The sequence below is a fragment of the Salvia miltiorrhiza genome, chromosome 4 (genome assembly GCF_028751815.1).
Source record: "Salvia miltiorrhiza cultivar Shanhuang (shh) chromosome 4, IMPLAD_Smil_shh, whole genome shotgun sequence".
In the NCBI taxonomy this organism is placed as follows: domain Eukaryota; kingdom Viridiplantae; phylum Streptophyta; class Magnoliopsida; order Lamiales; family Lamiaceae; genus Salvia; species Salvia miltiorrhiza.
Window position 1 is genome coordinate 53306138 of NC_080390.1, and position 23994 is coordinate 53330131.

The 23994-nt window shown below is 37.0% G+C and overlaps 3 protein-coding genes across 9 annotated transcripts; 2 read left to right on the forward strand and 1 right to left on the reverse strand.

Annotated features, from left to right (window-relative positions):
• The first annotated feature begins 5697 nt into the window (after nucleotides 1-5697).
• Nucleotides 5698-14351, forward strand: LOC131020567 (probable E3 ubiquitin-protein ligase ZFP1). Of its 7 annotated transcripts, none has more exons than XM_057949475.1 (9): nucleotides 5717-5902; nucleotides 7626-7821; nucleotides 8161-10964; nucleotides 11543-11683; nucleotides 12182-12937; nucleotides 13017-13408; nucleotides 13673-13771; nucleotides 13895-14032; nucleotides 14119-14351. In XM_057949475.1, exons 4-9 carry the CDS (start codon nucleotides 11590-11592, stop codon nucleotides 14272-14274), a joined length of 1635 nt encoding a protein of 544 aa, XP_057805458.1. In that variant the 5' UTR covers nucleotides 5717-5902; nucleotides 7626-7821; nucleotides 8161-10964; nucleotides 11543-11589; the 3' UTR covers nucleotides 14275-14351. The 7 variants fall into 7 exon arrangements, with proteins under 7 accessions (XP_057805461.1, XP_057805458.1, XP_057805464.1 ...); XM_057949481.1 differs by having other exon boundaries at nucleotides 8161-10847; XM_057949477.1 differs by having other exon boundaries at nucleotides 8161-9093.
• Nucleotides 14352-15331: 980 nt separating this feature from the next.
• LOC131020568 (polyubiquitin-like) lies at nucleotides 15332-16721 on the forward strand. The gene is given in 2 exon segments (XM_057949483.1): nucleotides 15332-15463; nucleotides 15466-16721. Coding segments are annotated over 2 exon segments (1149 nt in total). The 5' UTR covers nucleotides 15332-15435; the 3' UTR covers nucleotides 16587-16721.
• LOC131020569 (MLO-like protein 6) lies at nucleotides 15352-20830 on the reverse strand. Its single transcript, XM_057949484.1, has 15 exons — nucleotides 20660-20830; nucleotides 20506-20563; nucleotides 20146-20405; nucleotides 19850-19966; nucleotides 19703-19763; nucleotides 19477-19565; nucleotides 19201-19275; nucleotides 19000-19094; nucleotides 18796-18845; nucleotides 18649-18689; nucleotides 18384-18568; nucleotides 18246-18282; nucleotides 18087-18154; nucleotides 17890-17950; nucleotides 15352-17814 (listed from the first exon to the last, which is right to left on the reverse strand). The coding sequence occupies exons 3-15, from the start codon at nucleotides 20398-20400 to the stop codon at nucleotides 17395-17397; spliced, it is 1554 nt and encodes a 517-aa protein (XP_057805467.1). The 5' UTR covers nucleotides 20401-20405; nucleotides 20506-20563; nucleotides 20660-20830; the 3' UTR covers nucleotides 15352-17394.
• Between the last annotated feature and the right edge of the window lie 3164 nt (nucleotides 20831-23994).

The following is a 23994-nucleotide window of genomic DNA, read 5'->3' on the forward strand; positions in this document are numbered from 1 at the left end:
ATAACAAAAATTTATGTTTGTAAATATCTTCATCCTTGAAGTGAAAATAAGGAAATGAAAATTGTGAACTTCTCTTTTGTGTCAAATGTGGGAAAAGAAATGAAATATTTAAAAGCATAATTTTTTTTTATCCATCTTTTTCCATGGATAAATCTATCCATCAAAGTAAACGCAGAGTTATTCTGAGTGAAAAATATGTCCTACTTTATAAAGTGTTTGTGAAAGTAATGAGTTAATTAAGAAAAAGTAGTGGTGGGCCTTAATGGTTTTTTTGTGAATAAGTATGAGAATGCGAGATAAAAAAATAAGATAATAGTGTACAAAAATAGAAATATTCATGTTTTTGTGAGATGTTCCATAAATTACAAATTGTTCATTTTTTGTGATATAGATGAAATATTTTATTTTAATGTAATAGTATTACTCCATCCTTCTCAATTCAATAGGCCACAAGCATAGATGTTAAAAACGAATAGTCTATAATAAAGCATGGGAGACAAAATAACTTTTTGTGATGATATATTTTTCCAAAAAGTATGAGAGAGAAATAAAAAAGAGATAATTATGTGTGTAACATAATGACATTTGGTGTAAATAATGAGTTTATGGGATTATATTTATTATGTATTAACCTATGATACACGGATTCTCCTAAAAATAACACATTGCAGTATCGGATACTCGCAGGGGGCGGGGGCGGGTGCGATTCGCGTGGGATTCGCACGGGATTCTCCACGTGGCGAATCCCAAAAAAAAAATGGATTAACAAATCGGGTGCGTCAAACTCACGAATCCGGTGCGTTTAGGGTGTATTGGGGGTTAATTTGAAAAACTTCATTTTTGTTCTTTTGGGCTATTATTTTTCACTTATTTGCCCTAGACTGCTATCACTCTCACACTCTCTCACAGACTCCACTCTCACCGTCTCACGCTCTCTTAAAGTCACAGCGTCGTTCGCTCATTCCTCTCTCCAGCGATCGCCACCGCCTCCTCCGGCGACCGCCACCAGCCGCCGCCCAACACCACCGATTCCACGCCTCTCATCCCTCTCTCTATCAGCAGCCCAGCCGCCGCGACGATAGCAGCGCCGCCCAGCCGTCTCCGACGGAGCGGTCAGCACCACCCCTCGCTCTCTCGATTTGTCAGTCGGGCAGCATCGGCAAGAAGCAGGTGCTACCACCCAGTTTTATACAACTTCACTCATGTATTGTCTGCCATCCAATTTTTGAAATGGATTCTTCAAGCTCAGTTCATGGTGATGGTGATACAAATGACAATGATAATGAGAATGAGAGTTCTAGCTATTGGCCTTTGTGGAAATATGTAGAGAAGCAATCGAAAATTGATAAAAGGGGTGGAAATACAAAATTTAAATGAATGTATTGCAAAAATGTGTATACGGGGTCTTACTTCAAGATTGACTTCTCTCATCTTTGTAGTATCATAGTGCAAATACAATGGTGTATCATCTTTTATTCCACTGACTTCAACACATTGTTTTTGGAAGGTTAAACTCGTCTCTGACTAATGAGATAACATAAGAACTTTTGTTTGATTTAATTAGATATTTGAACATTGAATTATGTTGTGATTTAGTTCTTTGAATGGTCATGTAATATATATATATATATATATATATATATATATAACATAGACGTATCCTTCACAAATTGCACCCTACAATTTTTTAAAAATCCATATCCTCGCAATCGAATCGCTCCCGCACCCGCTCCCTCGCACCTGTGCAACATAAGTATTAACTTTCCATTTTAAGAAGTAATCTATTGAATTGAGACATTCAAATAAAAAAACATGGCATCTTGAATTGGGACGGATAGAGTATTTAATAATTAGGATTATTCAAACACGTCAGAACAAATATCCTACCCGAAATTCAGATATCCGACCTCAAAAAAATGAAAATTACCCTAAAAGCCCGACCATGATCCAACTCGAATATTAGAATACTCGAAATATCCTTATTTTTCCATTCACATTTCTCACTGTTCTCGTTTCCTAGCTACCCCCATCGTCTCTCTTCAAATCTGGCGGAGCTCTGCCAGATTTGGTGAGAGACCCACCGTCACCATTCCTCTATGTAGATCCTCATCACCATCGCCACTGTCTTTTTCTCATATCCACCACTCTTCTCTTTTTCTTTTGGTTATTTACACGATTTTACGTTGACAACCTGATTTTGGGGGTTGCGTAGGTCACAAGGTTTTGTGTGTTTATTCGTTTGATTTGTTAATTATTGAGTATCTACCAATTTTTTTAGTTGTTTCTTGAATTCTAATAAACCAATTTTGTAAAATGAGTAGATATGAGATGTGGAATTAACTGAGCTTTATAGTCCGACGCCTTAACACTAATAAGCACACGAGATACATAGTCATATGGATGATTGTTTTACTATGCGCGATAGAATACTCAACCAATGGGATACCTGCAATTCTATTTCCTTTCCTCGAAAGACGGAGCACCATGTCGAATCACCCTACCATTTTCTTCTTTACCACTTTGGCCAATATGATTTCACCTAGTACTAGCAGTTTTATCGGGGAATTTCTCATATTAGTAGGAGCTTTCCAAAGAAATAGCTTAGTAGCGACATTAGCAGCGCTTCGGATGATCCTCATACCTTGATGCTGCCATTCGGGCCTTATTTAATATAGTGGGCAATTTTTGTATAGCCTATTTAAATAAATATCCGCGGTCCAAATACATAACCCAATCCAATAATTGAATTAATTTTAATTCAATTCAGCCCATACGCTAAGTTATCAGGGCCCATTGACTCAAACCCTAGAAAAGACAACGACTTGGAGAGGAAGGCAAAAAAAGATAGTGAATATCAATCCCACGAATATCGGAACTACTAGGTCTGAAGGAAACGTGTCAACAAAACCCTAGTCATCGGGTTACCACAATATAATTACAGCTAACTAGGTCAACAGGACCATCCATTTATTCGTACCCTCAGCAGCTCCACTTACATACGTTCTCTACTCTCTTAACACACACTTGCTCAATCTCTCCGCCACCACACTCCCTTGTTTTGGGATCAGGACTGTTCTGACCAGCCAGACAGACCAACCGAACAGACTAATCCGACCGACGAGATTCACCATCTCACATTTACTTTACTGATCAATTATCTTTACGCACTATATTCATTTTCCTATCAATTATTTCGAATTGTTTGGCTAACTTGAGCGTTAAAGGCTCTTCCATCGACACTCCACCGGTGCTCATAGAAGGGTTCTAACATGTTTGTAGTTTCATGTTGCTATTGTCCACCAATCTGAACACACTCGACGTCCTACTTCGTGATTGTTGGGTCCATCCCCAACACTCAATAAAGGGGCAAGGCTAACAGAAGTACTCAAACATTTTCCTTTGGCCTACTTCCAGAGCTTCTTTCCCCAGAGTATATTCATTTGTTGGTTCCTGCCTGACCTATCTCTCCCCAACTTGAGCTGATTGAGCGAGAACTCAACTGCACAGCGGACGTCATAGAAAGGGCTTGAAATGACGCCGAAGATCTCGGTCTGGTTTCTCCCCACTAATTAATTAGCTTACGACCACTTAACAAACTTGAGTGATTTTGCTACCTATTATCATCTCAAATTGTATAGTCGTATTTGATAAATATTTGAATATGTTTATTTTATAAGCATAAATTGTTAGAATAATTGATTATTTGTCAAACTAAGTTTATATATTAAAAAACGGAGAAGATTCCACCTATGCATATTGATAAATATTGTGATATGTTTACAATTATTTACTAGTACATATCCCAAACACAACTAGTGGTTTTCAACCTAAACTCATATATTAATACTTCATGTTAATTACCCAAATATTTAATTTTTTTTTTCAATGATGAAGTCTTATAAAAAGACAATGGCAAGATTCCATTTTTTAAAAAAAGGCTTGTTATTATTTAATTAAGGGGAAATTCGAGAATATTAAATAAAAATATAATACATGCATTACAAATGCTAAAAATGAGTATTTAAGATAAATTAAATACAATGCAAGAGAAGCTACTTGGGCACATGAATTAAAATATATTTTATTATGGAATATATTCATACTCGTTCTAAACTGGATTAGAAGGTAATTACAAAAAATCTACATAAATATAAAAATTAATGTTTAGACACATTTAGAATTTATGCACTTATGATTGTCTCGAATTAAATTAAATAGTTTACTACTTGTTCTCATCCCAAATCCGAACATTAATTTTTCAAATACATATATAGGATTTTATTTGAATTTTTAATCAATGAAGTCCTGTGGAAAATTGATGCAAAATTTCAATAAAATAAAATAAATGGTAATGAGAATTAATCAATACAAAATAAAATATTAATTAAAAATAAAAAAAATACTCAATCTGTCCATGAAATGAATACCCATTTGAGGGTGACACGGATTTTAAGAAATTGAATAAGTGTGTAAGTGGAATAAGGGGTCCACTTTTATTGTGAGTGAGATATGTGAAGTACACTTATCAAAAAAGAAAATGAATACTCATTTGGTGGAAAAACCAAAAAAGAAATATGTTTACTTATTTCGTAGACAGGGGGAGTATGATTTAAGAAATGCACAAAATAAGTATTTAAAATAAATAAAAATATAAAATACATGAGATACATAGTCCCACATCTGTATATAATATCTGCTAATTATCCAAATATATTTAAATTTATAAATATAAGTTGTTGCAATAATATATAGATGTGTTACCAAAGATTCACACATTGTTGACAAAAAATTAATAATAATAGTACTACTAAATAATAAAAGAGTAAAAGATAAAGAAAATTCAATATTGACATATTAATAAATATTGGAACCTGATTATAATGCATACACATTCAAAATCTAATTAATTACCCAATCTCATTTAAGTTATTAAGTATAAATGTTCATACTATATACTCTTACAAAGAAATGTGAGCATCACTCACATTTAGTCAATAATTAAGGTTATCTTTTATTTTATTTTATTTTGTTTTGATTACAATGTCTTATAAATTATTATTAAGATTATTAATTATATATAGTATTACATACAAATCAAAACTCAGAATTTAAGCCTCATGGGAGTGTTGGAATTCTTGATCGTATAAGGAAAATCATATGAAAAAAATTGCGAATATTAAATATGTTATGTATCTTCAAATTACAGGGTACAATCAAATACTCCATTCGTCCATGATGTCGTTTCTATTTTTGCTATTTGGTCTGTTCATAATATAATTTTCACTTCCATTTATAGTAGTAAAGTCCAAAAACTCCACTCACAACAATAATATGACTCAAATTCCATTCACAATAATACTCACTAGTTACTACTATCAACTATTATCCATAATTTTCTTAAAACTCATACTGTTTATAAAGTGAAAACGATATCGTGGACGGATGAAATAGTATAAACAACAACGTCACAAAATCAAAGTGTACCTACAATGGTTAAAAACTTACTTAAAACGGGGGCAAACAATGTAAATAGTTGATAACCTAATTACAAATATCAGTTCAAATTAATCAATTTGAAATTAGATGAGAAAAGATGCGTATTTTTGGCAGAATATTAACACAATTTTTTTTTTCTTTTTTTTTATAGTACTACACAACTTCTAAATATGTGGACATATAAACGTCATCTAATTTTTCCACTAAATAACAAATGAGTCAAGTTTTGCAGGTAATGTACACGAAGAGAAACGTGATATATATTAGAATTCTTCACCGTTTCGTTTCAATTCGTCTCATTCTTTACCGTCTCTCTCTCTCCCCTCCCTCCCTCCCTGTTACCTTTTCATACACACCATTCGCCGTTGATCATTCATCGGAAACGTCCGATCACCGATTAACCCAGGTTCGTGTTTTTCATTTGGTTTTTTCCGCGATCGAATTCAACACCTGTTGATTATATCACCTTTGTTTTTTTTGTTTTTTTTTTCTTCTGGAATTCATGTTTTGCTTCATATTAATGTATAATTGTTGCTTGATGATTAGTTAACTGAAAATTCCCTCCTCGAGCTTTTGGATTATGATTATTTTCATTTTTTGTTATTATTGTTTTTTTTTTTTTTTTTTTCATTTTCGTCATGTTGTTTAGATGATCGCGGGCTGAATTCGGTGGGATTGCGTTTTTTGCGCGCCAGAATTTTTTGTTTAACTTTTATTTTTCAGTGTTAGTTGGTTTTGTTTCATTTTTCTGGTTTTCCAACCTGTTTGTTTTAAGCTGATTGTCCATAAGGTGGTGGTAATTTGATCATCAATTTTCCAGTAACAATACCGATATAATAGTAGTTGGAGTGCTTCTGATAAACAATGCATCTGGATTATTGAATACAGTAGGTAGTCTACCGTGGTGGAGTTAAGGTGTATATTATTTGGATTGTGTACTTTGCAAATTGTCTTGATTGCGAAGTCCTGATTTGCCCTATCGTTGTACTTGTTAATTTTAAGCAATTAGGTTTTTGAGATTTTGTTTTGTATGATTCAGGATCGGGATGTTGATGTCCTTTTGCTGATTCTGTGTTGTGTTTATGATATATATGAGGATATTTTTTTTGATATTTTTTAAAGGATAGATCCTAGTTGATGGAGATAAAAATACAGCCTGTTTTTTCCATTTGTAGTTCTGACACTAATATTCTCTCTTGAGTCTTGACTTCTCAGTTCTAACTAAGTTCAGTTCCTTCTAGGCAGAGTATATTTTTTAAAATGAGGTTTGGTGATCTATATTCTGAGGTAGTGTATCTCAGGGCTTAAAGGGCATTTCATTTTTATGTGGTTTCTCATAATAAATAGTTTCATCTTTACCCAAATCTCACTTAGTCCTGGTTGACAAATTGCTTGTAGTTTAATCCGGAAGTGAACTAAAATTAAAATGTCTCTCCCAGTAGATTATCCATAATATGATGTTTGACACCAGGAAATGGTTCTTTCTTACTTATTAGTTATAAAACAGATATATAAGAAGGATTACAAAGTGGTTATTGTACAAACTAATTTATATAATGACTAAAAATTTCCGACTGTTAGGTGTGTACCTCATGTTTGATTTCATTAGCAAAAACATATATCATCCAATGCATAGTGTACATAAAAGCTGTTGGTGTAAATTGTAAAGCTAAAACACCTGTGCTTGTAATTGTGACTAGTCGGATCATTTGTATGAGCAGTCCTGCATTTCTTAAACTTATCGTGTCAGTACTGTTGTTTGTTAATTTTTCTTGTTAAGTGATACCGATTGACTGCAGTACTAGATATTTATTTAATTTAATATAAATCATATTTGATATTTCTGAGGAAGAGAATTTAGTTTGTTGTTGACATGTGAATATGTGATTGTTCTTCTTCTTTTGTTATCACTTCTGTCATTGTTATTAGTTTCACTATATCCTAACTGCCTGTCTCATTTCTGCTGAGATTGTATCATGATTTTGCTGATGTTTTTTATTTCTATTTTTATTTTTATTTTTATTTTATTTTTTATGATTACTTCTAATAGGTATTTTGTTCAAAATGCTTTCTCCCGTTATTTTTTATCATCTCCACAGCAAATAGTTTTAGATGTTTTCAAAATGCAGGGAGGGTTGCTGGTTGCATAATCTAATTGAAGATCTTTTGTAAGAATCTGTATATCAAGCCTAATAGTTCAAACTTAGGGCACTTCAGTTGCTTCAGCCTGTTTTTGACGACAGTCCACTATACTAACTTTGCTCATCTTCTCCCCTAAAAATTAACATGAATGGACAAGGCTTATGAAGCACGAACTATTTGCAGGTGAGATGTTTTGACTCTCTCTCTCTCTCTCTCTAGTGTACAGACTCATACACTCAAACTCACATATTTCTTTAGAGAACCAATTTTCTCATGTTACATTAGTTTGATCTACACGGTTGTAATGACAAAGTTTTGGTTAATTTTGTCTTGGCATAGCCACATGTGGACAATGTATTTAGATCTTGGTTTTATCCATCTTCTGCAGCAAAGTCACACATAACCTGTTAAAAGAAATAAAATAGAAATTGCACTAATTTCCTAGACACAGATATCACACACTAGTGAGTAGCTGCTTAGCCTCTCTAACATGAAAAGTCTGAATTATGAATGCTATTGCAGGCACTTTTGTGGTCCATTATCACTGATGAACAGATGTCGTTTTGATTTATGGTGTTCCCTTCAAAGATTATTAGATTGACCTGCTGCAGTTGCAGTATCTAATGCATCAGCTTTTGAGCTGGACAAGAAACACTCGAATGTAGGGACAATATTTCCTTGCTTTGAGAGTGGAATTTACATGTACCAATCAATTGTTGTTCTCAACAAAGTGAGGCTCCATTGTACACCCCCGGAATTAATTCGTAGACTGCCAATCTTTGACGAATATTACCAGTCATATTTGGCGTTTTGGGGGCTAAGTTTGTTAGAGACGACCAGTATTATTTTCATTTCTTGAAGGTCAAAATATCAGACATGTGCCACTGGGATGCTAGATGTTCTAAAGCTCTTTTGTGGCGTTTAGAAAGTATAGCGATCTCCTACCTTTAGTGGTGAGGGATAGCTGAAATTGTCAAACATACTAAGTTGGGTTGCAGTTCTTGATGTGCTGATCATATTTTGGGGTGATACGGAGAAAGAGTTAGGAACCAGTTCCGTCTTCTCTTACATTGATTTCAAGACTTATAGAAATTGGATACTAGCTATTCAATGACGTCCTCATATCGCTGCTTGTCTGAAAGCAGCTTCATTTCCTTGAATTTCAGTTGCTTACTGACAATTATCCTGGTAGTGTCTCTGATGCTTAAGCCAATTTGGAGGTTATTGGTTATGATCTTACTCAAGTGGTGGCTGAGAATTAGCTTGAGTAAGAGAAACAATCAAATGAGATGGGTTGAACAAGGGTAACTCGAGGATTTTGCCTATTGGTTGCTAACCATGGTCAGAGACTTATTCTGTAGCACATCAGTATCATTGCTTTAGTTATTAGATAGAGAGCTGCTCATTTACAGCTGCTGATTATCCCTGTTTTGCTTTAGCTTACAATGGCCGATGGTGAGAGACAAATTTCACAATCTCATGTATCGAGACATCCTTAGCTTGTGTTTGAAATTAGTTTCGTATTAACTTATTACACCTGTTCTTGATTAGATGACATATTGAATCTTTGATGTTTCTATAGCTTGGAGGTTAAGATTCATGTAAGCTATATTGGGTGCATGAACAACAAAGCTGCATTTTTGTTCTTTTACTTTACTACCGTTTTGTTTGTAAAGCTTTCTTCAAACACAATTTGGGTCTATTTTACCATAATTCACTTACTTTTGGGTGAGTGCAAACAGATGCTGTTAACCGGGTCTGTTTGGGATAATTTTGTGATACTTTGCTTTTAGTCATTTACTACTAGTACTGACTTTCAAATCCTTTCCTTTTGGGACCCTATTTAGTTATGTGTTTAACTTGATATATGTGTGATTTATCTCAGTTTTTCGTTAGGTACAAGCACTTTCAGGTAGTTGAGGAAAGCTTTGTTGTTATATAAATGTGAACATACTTTCATGAGAAATTATTTGACAAAAGCAGAACTGGTATATGCTTCTGGAGACTTCTTTTTCAATGATGAAGGAACATAATTTAGTACCGTCACTTGCTAATATAGTATCAGCTTGGCAAGGACACTTGTGAATATAATGGCATGTCTCTCATTTGAGGCCTCCAGAAACATCATAATTTTTCTTTTGGCCTTACATACAAATTGGACATCAATGACTCATTTTTCACTTGTTTGGAGATTTTTATTATCTGAAATAAAATTTCATTCCAAAAGCTACAAGAACTTATAATTGATATGGCGGTTCTTTCCCTGATGATTGCTTACAACTGGAATGGCTTTTATCAATTAAAAACTTCATTGTCCATACTCACTCATGTGTTTCAATTAAAAAAATTCTTTATGAAAATATGCTTATATTAGTAGAACACATTACTTTTCAGGAAACAAGTTATGTTTAATAGTCTTTATGGATTCAAGATTTGATTTACCATACTTAGTCTTGCATTATAATTTCAAGTTTCTTTATTCTTCTGCACTATCTTTTCAAGCAAAAGCGATGGTTATATAGGGTGCTTATAGAGTGGTCATGTGTTACATAAAGCCTCTCTAGCGACCTGCTCATTTTAGGTTTGTTGAACCCAAGATGTGGAGCTCGCTGGTTTGGGAGTTTTGGATTTTCATTCTGATTTATTTGTATATATGGTGCAAGTTTGGGGTTTCCTTACATTCAGTTTTTATGCATTAAAATTTAAAAGCTTTCATCTAGGGAAAATAAGTAATAAGTTGAGGATATGATTCTGGTCTATCTAATGTTATGATGTGCAAAGACTGAATATATGGGCATAAAAATCACTTCATGAAGGAAAAGGTCATTTTAATCTTTATCAAAATTGTCAGAATGGGGAATTTGGGATATCGTAGTAAATTTTAGTTTTCTGTTTTGTGTTAACAATGTATTTAATCTTCTTTCCATTGTTCCTCTTTGAGAGGAGAGGTCTGTTACATACTGTTTTAATATACCTTTTCAGATAGAGATTTTAGTTATTACTTATTTACAACTGCAAGTTAGATATTTGTATCAATGCGGTCTCGTATGATTTGTGAAGTTGCATGGTCAAAAGGAATTCTATTTCGTCTTTGTTTCCTTTTAATTATTTTGTTTGAAGGGGTCTGTAAACCATTTGCATTTGTCTCTAGGAAGAGGAGATTGCTGCTGCAAGTCTAGGATCTTAGTTAACAGCAGAAGTCAATCACAGTCAGTTGCTTTATCGAGTTTTTCCTTACTGCATTTGGTTATGCAGCTGCCAGTATCTCTGTACCTACACTTGTTCTGTGTCTTTTAAATGCCATTCCTCGGGGAGTGTGGATTTTGGTAGGCATCTTTTGTTAGGCATATGAAGTCTTCATTTTTAGGGGATGACCTATTCTAGCAAACATCTTTCAAAGATCAATTTTACATGGAGGTGGTCAGAGATAATAATTCATTTGGTGGGATTTTCCGCAGAGTGGAACATGTATGTATGAAATGGACTGAGCAGGAATTGTAAGAAATGATGCCAAAAAATCTTACTCTGAGAAGTTTTAACTTTGCAAAACCTGAAAATTTTGAAATCTTTCCATTATGAATATGATCCTGAGCACCTCTCATATTGGATGTGGATTGTGTATGGGGTTTTGCAGTTTGTCAAAAGTAATGATTTCTTGGTGTCGACCATTTTTTATGCCTGTTCTCCCCTTCAGTTATTTTGGTGATGTCAAAGAAACTTGACAGTTGTTAAGCTTGTGATTTTGGATTAAACTATCAAATCTTGTGAGCCCGACCATTGAAAATTTGGACCTTTTGGACCACCATGTTCCCATATGGTTGCACTTTGTTCTATGCTTCTTAACATTTTTTTTTGTTGTTGCTGGAAACGATCCTGTTAATGACAAAAATGCTTGCTTATGCAGGCTTTCATCTGCTGAAGAAAGTTTATTCATCCACAGGTCCATAAGCTATGGGGCATAGAAACATGTTTAACACACCCCAAATTCTTGAGACTGAGAGTCATCAGGGACGGGATCATACTGAGCAACCCTACTTGCTTATGGGTATAAGATTCTAATATTTCACTTGCATGGGTTCTCGTTTTCATTACTTCCTTTGTAATGGAAGTGGCTATGATCATTTCTTCTGGTGACTAATTTTCCACATAATAGGAACTGTTTATCCTTTTTAACTGCACCTGATCCTTGCTTATAACTACCACTCTCAGGGTTATGCAATGATTAAATCATTACATATCTAGAGGTCCATAGGTGATGAATGAGATTTTGTTTGGAATTTGGCCCATTCTCTTTTACAGATGCTCTTTTTGTCATGATGAGTACTTCTTTACGCCAGGACAGGAAGGGTAGAAAAAGGAAAAAGAAAGCCATATAATTTGTCTACGATGCATTTTCTAGGTGACAAACAACTCGGGAAATTATTGATGAGATGCTAGGTCTCTGTATAAGCAAAAAGAAACTGATCATTACTCGATAATAGTTTCCAATAACTTCTTAAATTTTCATGAATTGCCTTGTGCTCATTTCTTGTCATGATTGTAGGAAGGGCCAGTTCTTCTGAAAGCAGTTCTCTTGTTCAACCAACTCATCCTGGGCAGAACATAAGTATCAATGGTGGACCCTTTCCTCCCCCGTGGCCTGCTGCTCCTAGGTCACGGATAAACTCTTCATCAATTCCCCCTGTTGAATTGCCATGTTTTCAACAACAGGCTCCTGGTCCATCTCGTGATCCTTTTCTGCATCAGCCCGCTGGTGGAAATTTCCACATGGTCCCAGATAATTATTCTCGCCCTCCATCTTCTTCCAGCCTCAGTGGCCAGACTATCCCCGGAGCACACGGTGGTTTTGTTAATCCAGCAACAATGAGCAGCAGCAGAGGACCGTACAAGCGGAAAAGTCCAAGCACCCCTCAGCTGTATGACAGGGGTTCTACTAGCAGATATTATGATGTCGGAAGCTCATCAAATTTGCTCTTACCTGCTGATCCATGGCAGCAAAAGCAGACTACAGAATCGTATCATATGCCTTGGGAGTATCATCCTGGCCACAGAGTTAATAGCCTCTCTATTGGTGGTGAAGATACACAACGCAATGTGAGAAGTAGAACTGTAGTCAACCAGGAACCTAATTTGGCCAGAACTCATATGCCAAGCAATTCTATGAATCGTTCCTTCTCTAACTGTCCTGCTGACCGATCTAATTTACCGGATTATTTGGGGCAGACTTCAAACATCTCCATGGCAGATTGGAATCATTGTCTTATATCACCTGCTGGCCATGGGGCTCCTCGTGGTGCAGGTAAGTTTTCTTGAATATGTTGCATTGTACAAAAAGTATAAGTTATTATAATAAGATAAACTTTGAGCTGATATTGCAGATTCGAGTTCTTTTGGTCATGGTCCGAATACCAACAATGCACTGAACAGTCATGCTAATGGTTCAGTGGACGGCTGCGGTTACAACAATAATGCTTCTATGCCTCAAAATAATTATGTTTATTTGAATCAACCTCGCAGAGAGGTCCAAAGCAGTTATGAAAGATCTGCCCCCACATTTAGGGCTTCATCAAGCAACTTTTACCCAGGGCAGGTTGCTGCTTCAGGCGAAGGGCCGGTAATGGCTTCAGACAGTTTTCCTTCCAGACACTCACAGGCCTTTTCCACCGCCGGGTTTCGATATAGTGAAAGGAATGGTAGAACAGGGATATCAAGTGACAGATATAGACCTTTTGCTGAGGAGTCGAGTGCACCTGATCGAGCTGCACACGAGGTATGGACCTAACCTAATTCTTTGAGAATGTTGATGAACACGAGCTATCTTGTATTCCACAGGTCGTTTCTAAGCCACTGCTTCACATTCAAATCCTGTGGAGACTCGTTTCTCGTGAAAATTTCTTTTTCTTATCACCAGAAATTCTTGCCAAACTTACATCTTGCTGCAACTTGATCAGTATATCCTGTACCAATTTTGATTGAATGTCATTTCGTGGGAGTATATCCATGTGTTCGACGCACTCATATGGATGAATTTCAGGATATTATGGCGGCAAGCTACTCTACGTACTATGGCTCGAGGGCTCCTTATGATCAGCACAGGGAGATGAGGCTTGACATAGACAATATGAGCTATGAGGTCACTTTGATACTCCTTTTCTCCAGTTTTTTTCTTAATTTTGCACTTTCGTACAATTCTGTCTTTGACTGTTTTAATCTCAAGTTCTCAACCACTGAAACACAAGCAAATTGGTATGATCAGGAGCTGCTTGCACTGGGAGAGAGTATTGGAAGTGTCAGCACAGGTTTGTCCGATGGTTTGGTTTCAAAGTGTCTGACTCAGTCCATATATTGCTCGTCGGACCAATTTCAAGACGACGCGACATGTGTCATCTGTCTGGTGAATCTCTCTCTCTCTCTATATATATATATATGAGAGAAGACCTTCTTCTTTCTAAAGTGCAAGTGTAATTGTGGTGGTGGCAGGAGGAATACATGGATAAGGATGATGTTGGGAGTCTGAAATGTGGGCATGATTTTCATGTGGGCTGTATCAGAAAATGGTTGTCAATGAAGAACTTGTGTCCAATCTGCAAGCAATCTGCAGTTAATGACAGCATCAACGAGGAACTATCGTCTTGAATTTATTACTAGTGTTGCATCAGTGAATATTTCACAACCTTGAAGAATTTATGAGAATTTAAATACATTTCATTACACATGCGCGCGCGTATATATTTGTACATATTTTAAATAATAAATAATATTTATTTTTCTTATTAAAAAAGTACAAATAAGATATAAAGATGGGCAATTGAACATAAATTTTAGTAAGAGGGGATTTTGAAAATAGCTACTTTAAAATAATAAAATAAAAATTGTTCATTAAGATAAAAAATTTAAAAATTGGCCACACTTACCATTTTATCATTTACATAAAAAATTCAAAATCATTTACTAAACTCGAATTTACAGTCAAGACTATTTTTAGTTATGAATTTTAGTTTTAAAATTTGAATTCATAATTAGTACTAATTGAAGATGTAAATTTTAATTGTGAATTTAAGCTGTAAAATTCGAATTCACAATTAAATAGTTATAGTTAGTGTTGGGTGTAAATTCGGATTTTAAAGCTTCAATTTACAATTAGAAATAATGTCAAATTACTCTGTAAACCTCGAATTCACAATTGAATTGTTAGTTTAGTTTTATTGTGAATGAATTAAAATAAAAAAAAGGGAAATGGAAGAGAAAAATTGCGAGTAGAAAGAACTTTGGAGGTAAAACAACTCATGTTTCGTATCGTACTAAAAAATGAGCAATTTTACTGTTACTATTCTTATTTATCATATTAAAAAATAAAATATTTACAAAGATTACAATAATAAAATAAAAAAATTGGCAATTTTGACCATATTTTTTAAAATTTAACATTTATTCAAGGACATCATTTACTTTCGAATAGAACATTTATTTGGGACAAGCCAATTTACGCCAAAATACATTTCAAACTTGAAAGCAATTAAAACTTAAAATATTGAAAATTAGTGCCAAATCAGCATTCAACGTTCTAGAAGGGTAAAGGATTGAACCCTTGAATCATCTTGAAGCCCCTAATGGCGTGTAGAACATTCTCGAACATCGCCAGCCAGCTTTGAAATCGGCAATTTCCCTTCCTTCGTTGCTATAAATAGACTCCCCCGTTTAGCGAATCTATTCATCTCAGCACTTCGCATTCTCTCAATTTTCCTATTAATCTCTCTTTAGCATACAAAATTCTCAATTCTTCTCCCATAATTGAAGATGCAGATCTTCGTGAAAACCCTAACCGGAAGACCATCACTCTCGAGGTCGAGAGCTCCGATACAATCGACAACGTAAAGGCGAAGATACAAGATAAGGAAGGAATTCCGCCGGATCAGCAGCGGCTCATCTTCGCCGGAAAGCAGCTGGAGGACGGCAGAACCTTAGCCGACTACAACATCCAAAAGGAATCCACGCTCCATCTAGTCCTCCGTCTCCGCGGCGGGATGCAGATCTTCGTCAAAACCCTAACCGGGAAGACGATCACTCTCGAGGTCGAGAGCTCCGACACTATCGACAACGTGAAGGCGAAAATTCAAGACAAGGAGGGAATTCCGCCGGACCAGCAGAGGTTGATTTTCGCCGGTAAGCAGCTGGAGGACGGCAGAACCCTAGCCGACTACAACATCCAGAAGGAATCGACGCTGCATCTTGTTCTCCGCCTCCGCGGTGGTATGCAGATCTTCGTCAAAACCCTAACTGGGAAGACAATCACTCTCGAGGTTGAGAGCTCCGACACGATCGACAATGTGAAGGCGAAAATACAGGACAAGGAGGGAATTCCACCGGACCAGCAGAGGCTGATCTTCGCCGGTAAGCAGCTGGAGGACGGCAGAACCCTAGCCGACTACAACATCCAGAAAGAATCGACGCTCCATCTCGTTCTACGCCTCCGCGGTGGTATGCAGATCTTCGTCAAAACCTTAACCGGGAAGACGATCACTCTTGAGGTCGAGAGCTCCGACACGATCGACAATGTGAAGGCAAAAATACAGGATAAGGAGGGGATTCCGCCGGACCAGCAGAGGCTGATCTTCGCCGGAAAGCAGCTGGAAGACGGGAGGACATTGGCGGATTACAATATCCAGAAGGAGTCGACATTGCATTTGGTTCTGAGGCTGCGCGGTGGGATGCAGATCTTTGTCAAGACTCTGACCGGAAAGACCATAACTTTGGAGGTCGAGAGCTCTGACACGATTGATAACGTCAAAGCGAAGATCCAGGATAAAGAGGGCATTCCTCCGGACCAGCAGAGGCTTATCTTTGCTGGGAAGCAGCTCGAGGATGGACGAACCCTTGCTGACTACAATATCCAGAAGGAGTCGACTCTGCATCTTGTCCTCCGCCTCCGTGGTGGTGATGATCATTGAATTTGAATTGATAGCTTGAGGATTTGGTTCGGTGCTTGTATGACTTTTACTATGGTCTTATCGGTGTTTGTGATGAAACCTACTTTGCAATGATCTCGTTTGTTATAATATGAAGTGATCTCGTTTCTTTCTTAACATTGATAATATGAAGTGATCAATTTACATTGGTAATATGAAGTGATCTCGTTTTTTTCTTTGCCCTCTTCTATGAAGTGATCTCGCTCTGAAAAATTTCTAGCAATTTGCTACTAAAGTTGTCACCTTCGTTAGAGAAATAGAAATTTCTCTTGAGCACTGGATTTTTGTAATCAATTTAGCCGCTTTGTGACTGTTGGATCGTTGTGTCTTGGGGTTTAAGATTGTATATCTTTGCTGCAGGAGGGCGTAGTCACAGGCATGATGCAGCAGAGTAAGTTGTGGTTCTTTATTTTCTTTACATTGGTAATTTGTTGGACATCTGTACTTATATGTATAACATGATGATTGAAAACTCCACATGCATGCACTGATGCAAGAAAGCATAATAATGGGTTAAAGATTTGATGAAAGCATTAGGTTTCTATTTGAATCAAGTATACAGTGGAAAGCAAGAAAGTTTATACTTTGAAAAATAGCGTGTGCCCTCACACGCTTGTATGACTTTTACTATGGTCTTGAATTTGCTTACACAAAAAAAACAGGAAAGATCTTGAATTTTGCTTACACATTCCCTATTAAGAAGAAGTCCTGGGGCAACCAGAAACAAAAGAGACCTATCCCCCAGCCAAATGACAAGAATAATCAAGTACTGCAGCTTAGCTGCTAGTATTCAAACTGCTGATGTTCCACTAAATGAGAAATCCTTTACATTGATCTCATGTTGAAAGTTGTTAGTCTGTAAGGTCATAGAGCCTGCATGTTCTCTAGTCTCCATCTCTCTTTCAACAAGCTCATTAGCTGTTCTACCATGGGGTGACCATGAGATTTCATCCTGTTCTGCTTGCCAATTTTCAATTCTCTGATTGGGTGTTCTTGGAGTAACAGGGCCGCTGTCGAGCTCATTGCTGTAATAACGCAGCAGATGAACAGGGGACGAGCCGTGGAGTGGAGTAGTTGGCCTGCTAGATACTGGTGTCACTGAACCTGAGTGATGATTCTTCCTTATCTGCTTCCTCGCATTCTGATGCCAGGAATGCAGTGCTTTCGCTATTCTTTCGTTAAAGATAGTTGGCTTCATGTTAGAGCCCATCTGCATGTTGTCATAGCATGTTAACACTCTTGTGAAAATAATTTCTTATGGACACGATGAAGCTCAAGAACTGACCTGTGTGACTAGGGCGTAGAGTGGGAGTGTAACATAGCTGCAAAGTATTTGCACCAGTACCCTTTTGCAAGTGAAATTATGAGTAGTGTTAGTATATCCTATATTTCTCATTGTTGCATGATCTACTAGCGAGTACAAAGATGAATCTTATCTTTTACAAGAAGATAGTATTGATTTTCAGAAATCATTTGACTCACCCTGTTGTTATTTTGATGACAATATCTTCTGTTTTCTGATGGAAGCAAGATCTCACCCCAAATTCATACTGCAAGATAATGGTGCAAGATCTTTTGTTGGAGAAGGGAGAAGCTGACATCTTTTATATGATTAATTTAATTTAATGTGCAGATACTTACCCAAGCCCAAGCAAAGAAGGCTAGCTGGAACGCAGTTCTAAAAGAGAAAGAATGAAGGGATATATTAGGTAAACCTTCAACTGAGTTTTGGTGGAAACTGTGATCAATAAAGATGATAATTATATGTTGTGCATTGACATTGAAATTACCTGAAAAAGAACAAAATGAACGAGGTAAAGTAGGATGCGTGGGCGGTTGAACCAAAAGAGCTCATCCCCTGGTTGAACTAGTGGAGTCCCTTTTACAACCTCCCCTCTTTCTTGAATCCTTAGTCCCATTTTAGTGATGATAAACTGTAGTTTTGCTCCGACCAGCAAGATAATCTGCAGAGACGGGATGACTAGGTTTCAATTTGATTAACTGGATAAACTAATGGATGTGGGAGATGTAGAATTTGTCTTACAATGAGGGGAAGAAATGGTAGCCATAGATAAGAATGCCATCCTAAGTTTATCAGAGAAGAAATTAGAAACTTCAGATGATGATGGGAAAATATGGAGTTTTATATAACAAGAAGTGGGAGATTTGGAGAGAAGTCGAATTTGTTTACCGTGGGTGTTGAACAACAGGAACAGAACTGCAAAGAACCAGACGGGAGGGCTGCAGAAGTAAAGGTGAAGCTGTTAGTAGTTAAATGATGAGTTTCAGAGAGATATCTCAAGAATTCATTTTGTTAAACAACATGCTTGATATGTAAACAACCAGAAAATGTTCTGGTAACTGTGAATGATTTTAAGGATGTAATAGCACGCACCTGATACCTACGACGACTTTGAAATCTTCTTCAAGCGACCTCTTGATGTACTTCTGGAAATCGAATTTTGTCTGACTCCGAGGTGCCAGATGTGCCTGCTCATGCCGAAGGAGAGACAGGGGAATGAAAAACTTGCAAGGGAGCGATAACATTGGGAAATTGTCTCACTAGCAAACTGAATGTTTATGTTCGAGGACTCACAATAATGAACCCGTGGCGCAGAGTCATGTAGTCCACCTTCGCGACTGACCTGACAAACTGCCGGAAGAAACATGCCTGGAGTTTTGAAAACAAGAACTGATGATAAGTTTTCTGCTACTGCACTATTTCATAAACATGTATAATTTTTTTGGGGATATCATTTCTCATTGATCAACTCTTTGAGAGTCTGATAGGAAGTCATCAACTCAACATAGCAAGCAAAAACATCGAAGATGATTTGAATATAGGAAAAAAGATTTGCTGATTTTGTCTCACCACCCAAAGAAGGATGGTAGATCGACTCCAAAAGCTCAAATGCCTTCTTCCAAAAGAGGTCTCTCTTGCAAATCGGAATCTCTCTGGATCTGCAAGGTATGTCATAAATTCTCACATATTAGTTTAGTAGTTACAAATAAAATACTTCCCTCTCTCTATGATTGCACCAGAAGAATAGACATAAAATCGAAAGAAATTCGTATGGTGTATGAGAAGTAGAACATACCGTGTGAGTACTGATATTCAAGTGTTGTTGTTTCTGTTTCCCATGCCTTCCATTTCCTCATCTATGTAAATGAAGTAGAAATAACTTGTCAGCAAAGGGAAAAGAACCGTATAATAACACAAGGAGGTAAAGAAAATTAATGTCTACCTTAGCTCTGCCTAAAGCCAAAGTGATTAGACTGCAAAGAACATGAAAAATAGCCAGCACAAAGATGAATATATGCAACTGATGGATGCCATCGTAGGAAATAAATGGAACCTTTCCCTGCAAAATAAGTGGATTTTGATGTTACTCCCAACTCCATTGAAAACACCTTTGTCTTTACATGCATGTCTAAAATCACTGAACCATAAGATAGGCATATATATATATTCATAGTATGTTCCACTTAAGGAAACATCATTTCTGTTGTATATAATAATGGATGTAAATCACTGACATACATTTTTCGAGCATTTGTCATATCCTGATCCAGCCAGAACGCGTCTCTGAGTCTCAACATAGTCAGAATAAGCATCTAACAGCCTTCTTCGGCTGCCATTATCTTCCAAACCAACCTCCTTTTCCACTCCATACTTGCTCGTTTCTTGCTTTTTGTCGCATGGATGCCAAGAATTTGCAATGGCTTTTGATACACAGATTTCTGCTATCTGCCCCTGCCCTACTGTTAGCAGTAGCGATATGAAACCTAGTAGCATGAGCTCTGAGGAAAGATCAACGAGAGAGTAGAGAAAACATTTCCATCAGATAAATGCAACAAAAAACTATATACTTCCATTAGACGATCCTCAATTTTCACCAACCTGATTTAACCTTCTCAAGTGCTTCATATAGAGCATTCTTGTTTCTCTTTTTCAGTAGCTGTAGAGACAAAAACATAAGTGTTAGGTACATAACACTCGAAGATTAATGTTTCTGAACTACTATTTCCTGCAAGCAATTAAACAGTAATGTTACCTTCCCTATTAGGTGAAAGATGTGCTCTATCACAATAGAAATTGCTAACAGCACAAAGCAGACAACTGCAACAGCCCATGTAGGTGTTTCTTCCAGTGATCTAGCCGCCCTTAGCCATCCCTCGTCTTCCAGAAAGAAAACAACCTCAAAAAGGAGACTATAGCAATGTGAGAAACTTACTATTTAACATATTCCTAAGTATTGTAATAACATGTTCTGCAATTTATAGAACTTCATCAGAGAAGAAGAGGCCCTCGAGGAAAGTCTTAGGAAACCGGACTTTGCAGACTTGCCTAACAGAAAATCTGCTTTAGGGTTGACTTGTCAGTTGCTAGTGGAAGCAAGCTTAAGAAATTAGCTAACAAGAAAATTGAGCATGACTGTAGTTGATTTGGAGTATAACTAGTGCAGAAGTTTTCTAAGTCATTTGTGGGTAATATGTAGTCTGTATTCTTGAAAACACACACACACACACACACACTCCATTGGTTGCTGGACTGACTTAAGACATAAATTATCTTCCTTGCCTTTGTTCTTTTCCTTTTGTTCCTAAGGTATAGAGTCTTTCTAATCATTTTTTTCATGTGACTATATAATGACGTCATATTTGTGTGCATGGTTTAAAGAAGACGTTCATTATCATTGTTCAAATATAGGAGATGTTGTGTTTGAAAGGGATTTTTTTATGAGAAAAAGCTCGTTAACTAGGGTAGAATTAGATTTGGTGCAATTTGTTAGCTGAAATTTCAAAAGACATGATTTGTTGTATATTTTTCCTGAAATAAATTTCATAAGCAAAGTTTGTTGTTTGTTGTCACCCTCGAAAACATATTCTCATTTTGAAAACAATGTGTGAATATTAAACTTTGGTGATGTCTTATATATTTGTCATATACTTGGATAATGGGTTCCTTCCTTCAAAATCGGCTGCATGGTATTGGTATCACTATCATGCAATTCTCCCTCATCATAAACAGGGGTGTGATCTTGATAAATCTGTTTATTTTATAATCATGAATATAAATATATAAAATTTTGTTGTATAATTGTGTTTATGTGTTTCAGAAATGCTTTGTCTAGTCTATATCCTACAAATATTACATTCATATCGCAACTTTTAGGAAGTCTTCATTGTTTTTGTTGGTGTTTGGTTTTGTTTTATATCCTTTTCTTTGCTCCTCTCTTTTTTGGTTTCAAATTTGCATGTTTACTTATCGTTATGTCACATGAGGTCACGTGAGGACCACATTCAGTTAGAGCATCTCCAATCACCGGTGCGAAGGGAGGCTCGATCCGGGGAGCTGGAGGCCTGGCCGCGCTGGAGAATTGATGCGAGGCCAGCGTCGAAGTGGAGACCCGAGGTGAATGGGGGAGATGGCTGGCGCGTCCGCCCCATTAAAAAAAAAAAATCGAAATTCTTTTTTTTTTTTTTTTTTTAAATTTAGCTGTTTGAATTTAAAAAAAAAAAAAATCGACCGCTGGAAGCCAACGGTAGTATAGCCATTTGTAATTCCCCCCCCCCCATCTATATATATCCCAACTTAATTCCATTCATTTTTTCATTACTTAAAAATCATCTCCACATAAAAAATTCTCTACAAAAAATGTCTTCCTCCTCATCAAGCCACAAGGACGAGCGACGTGCTCAAGAATTTTTCAATCTTGTGCAGGAATTTAATCAAATTGTTCAAGTTATTGGTGATCCGGATATGCAACCTCGTCGTCGGTGACGAAGAGTGGCAAAGAAGGCCTATATTCGTCGGGACCGTGAAGCCGACGCTCTACGTTTGCACGCGGATTACTTTGACGAAAATTCGGTCTACCCCGACAACGTCTTCCGCCGCTGATTTCGCATGCGTCGTGCATTGTTTTTGCGTATCGTTAATGCCGTGCATCCGATCCATACTTCCAACAACGCACGGATGCACTTGGGAGACCCGACTTCATACCGTTGCAAAAATGCACGGTTGCTGTTCGTATGCTAGCTAACGGTGGGGCAGCGGATCAGTACGACGAGTATCTCCGGATTGCAGAGTCCACCTCGTTGGAGTGCTTGCGCAAATTCTGTCGAGCCATTATTCAACTCTTCGGCGCGGAATACTTGAGGAGGTCGATTTCCACCGACTACCAATGACTTCTAGCAATGCAGGAGGCGAAGCACGGCTTCCCAGGAATGCTAGGGAGCCTCGATTGCATGCATTGGCCGTGGAAGAATTTTCCAACGGCATGGCAAGGCGCATACACTTGCGGCAATCAGGGGGAATCGACCATCATCCTCGAAGCCGTCGCATCGTAAGATCTATGGATTTGCCATGCTTTTTTTGGGACTCCTGGTTCGAACAACGTGCTCAACAACTCGACATTGTTCAACGATCGGCTGCAAGGAATGGGGGTGCCGGTCACATATCAAGTCAACAACGCCTACTACACAAGTGGGTACTACTTGACTGGCGACATCTATCCCAATTGGCCTGTATTCGTGAAGACTCCTACACATCCGACGAATCCGAAGGGGAAGAGGTTCAAAGTGATGTAGGAAGCGGCTCACAAGGATATTGAACGAGCCTTCGGCATCCTTCAAGCTTGTTCGGCAATCTTCAAAGGCCCATCGCGTCTTTGGAGCAAGGAGGAGATAAGCGACATTATGTTCATGTGCATCATTTTACACAACATGATCATCGAAGACGAAGGCGAGCACGCAACACAGTGGGAAGAAGAGGCCGCCGACGAAGCTTCGAGTAGCGCCGCATCTCGTGCTTGTGCCGGTGCTCCGCCGGATTTTCGTGCATTTGTTGCACGACAAGCATCCTTCTTTAAATTATTGTAATGTAGAATTTTAATTTTAATAAAATTTGAATTTTAAAAATAAAATTGTAGAAATGTAAATTTTGTGGAAATGGAGATCTAATCACTTATCTAAGACACAATGCATTGGAGAGGGGTGTGTCTTAGGTGGGGACCACCTTCTAAGACACCCCCTAAGCACCAATGCATTGGAGATGCTCTTAGGATCTTTTAATTTTAATTTAGGTTATTAATCTTTATTCTAATTTATCATGAGAAAATGAGAGATAATTTTTCTCTCGTTTCCTATAAAAAAAAAAAATCACCATTTCTCATTCCTCATTTTTATTTCAAGAAGGGTTATTATCGTCTCTCCATTTTTAGTGCGACAATATACTAAAAAAAGGATTATTTACATTTTAAAAAAAAAAGTTATATGCATGATGGGTGAGACCAAGTCTTATTTTTTGTTTTGAAATAATAAAGTCTTCTTGTTTGATAATGATTGTCTCGTTATGACTAGTGCTAACGTGCCATGAAGGCAACAAATA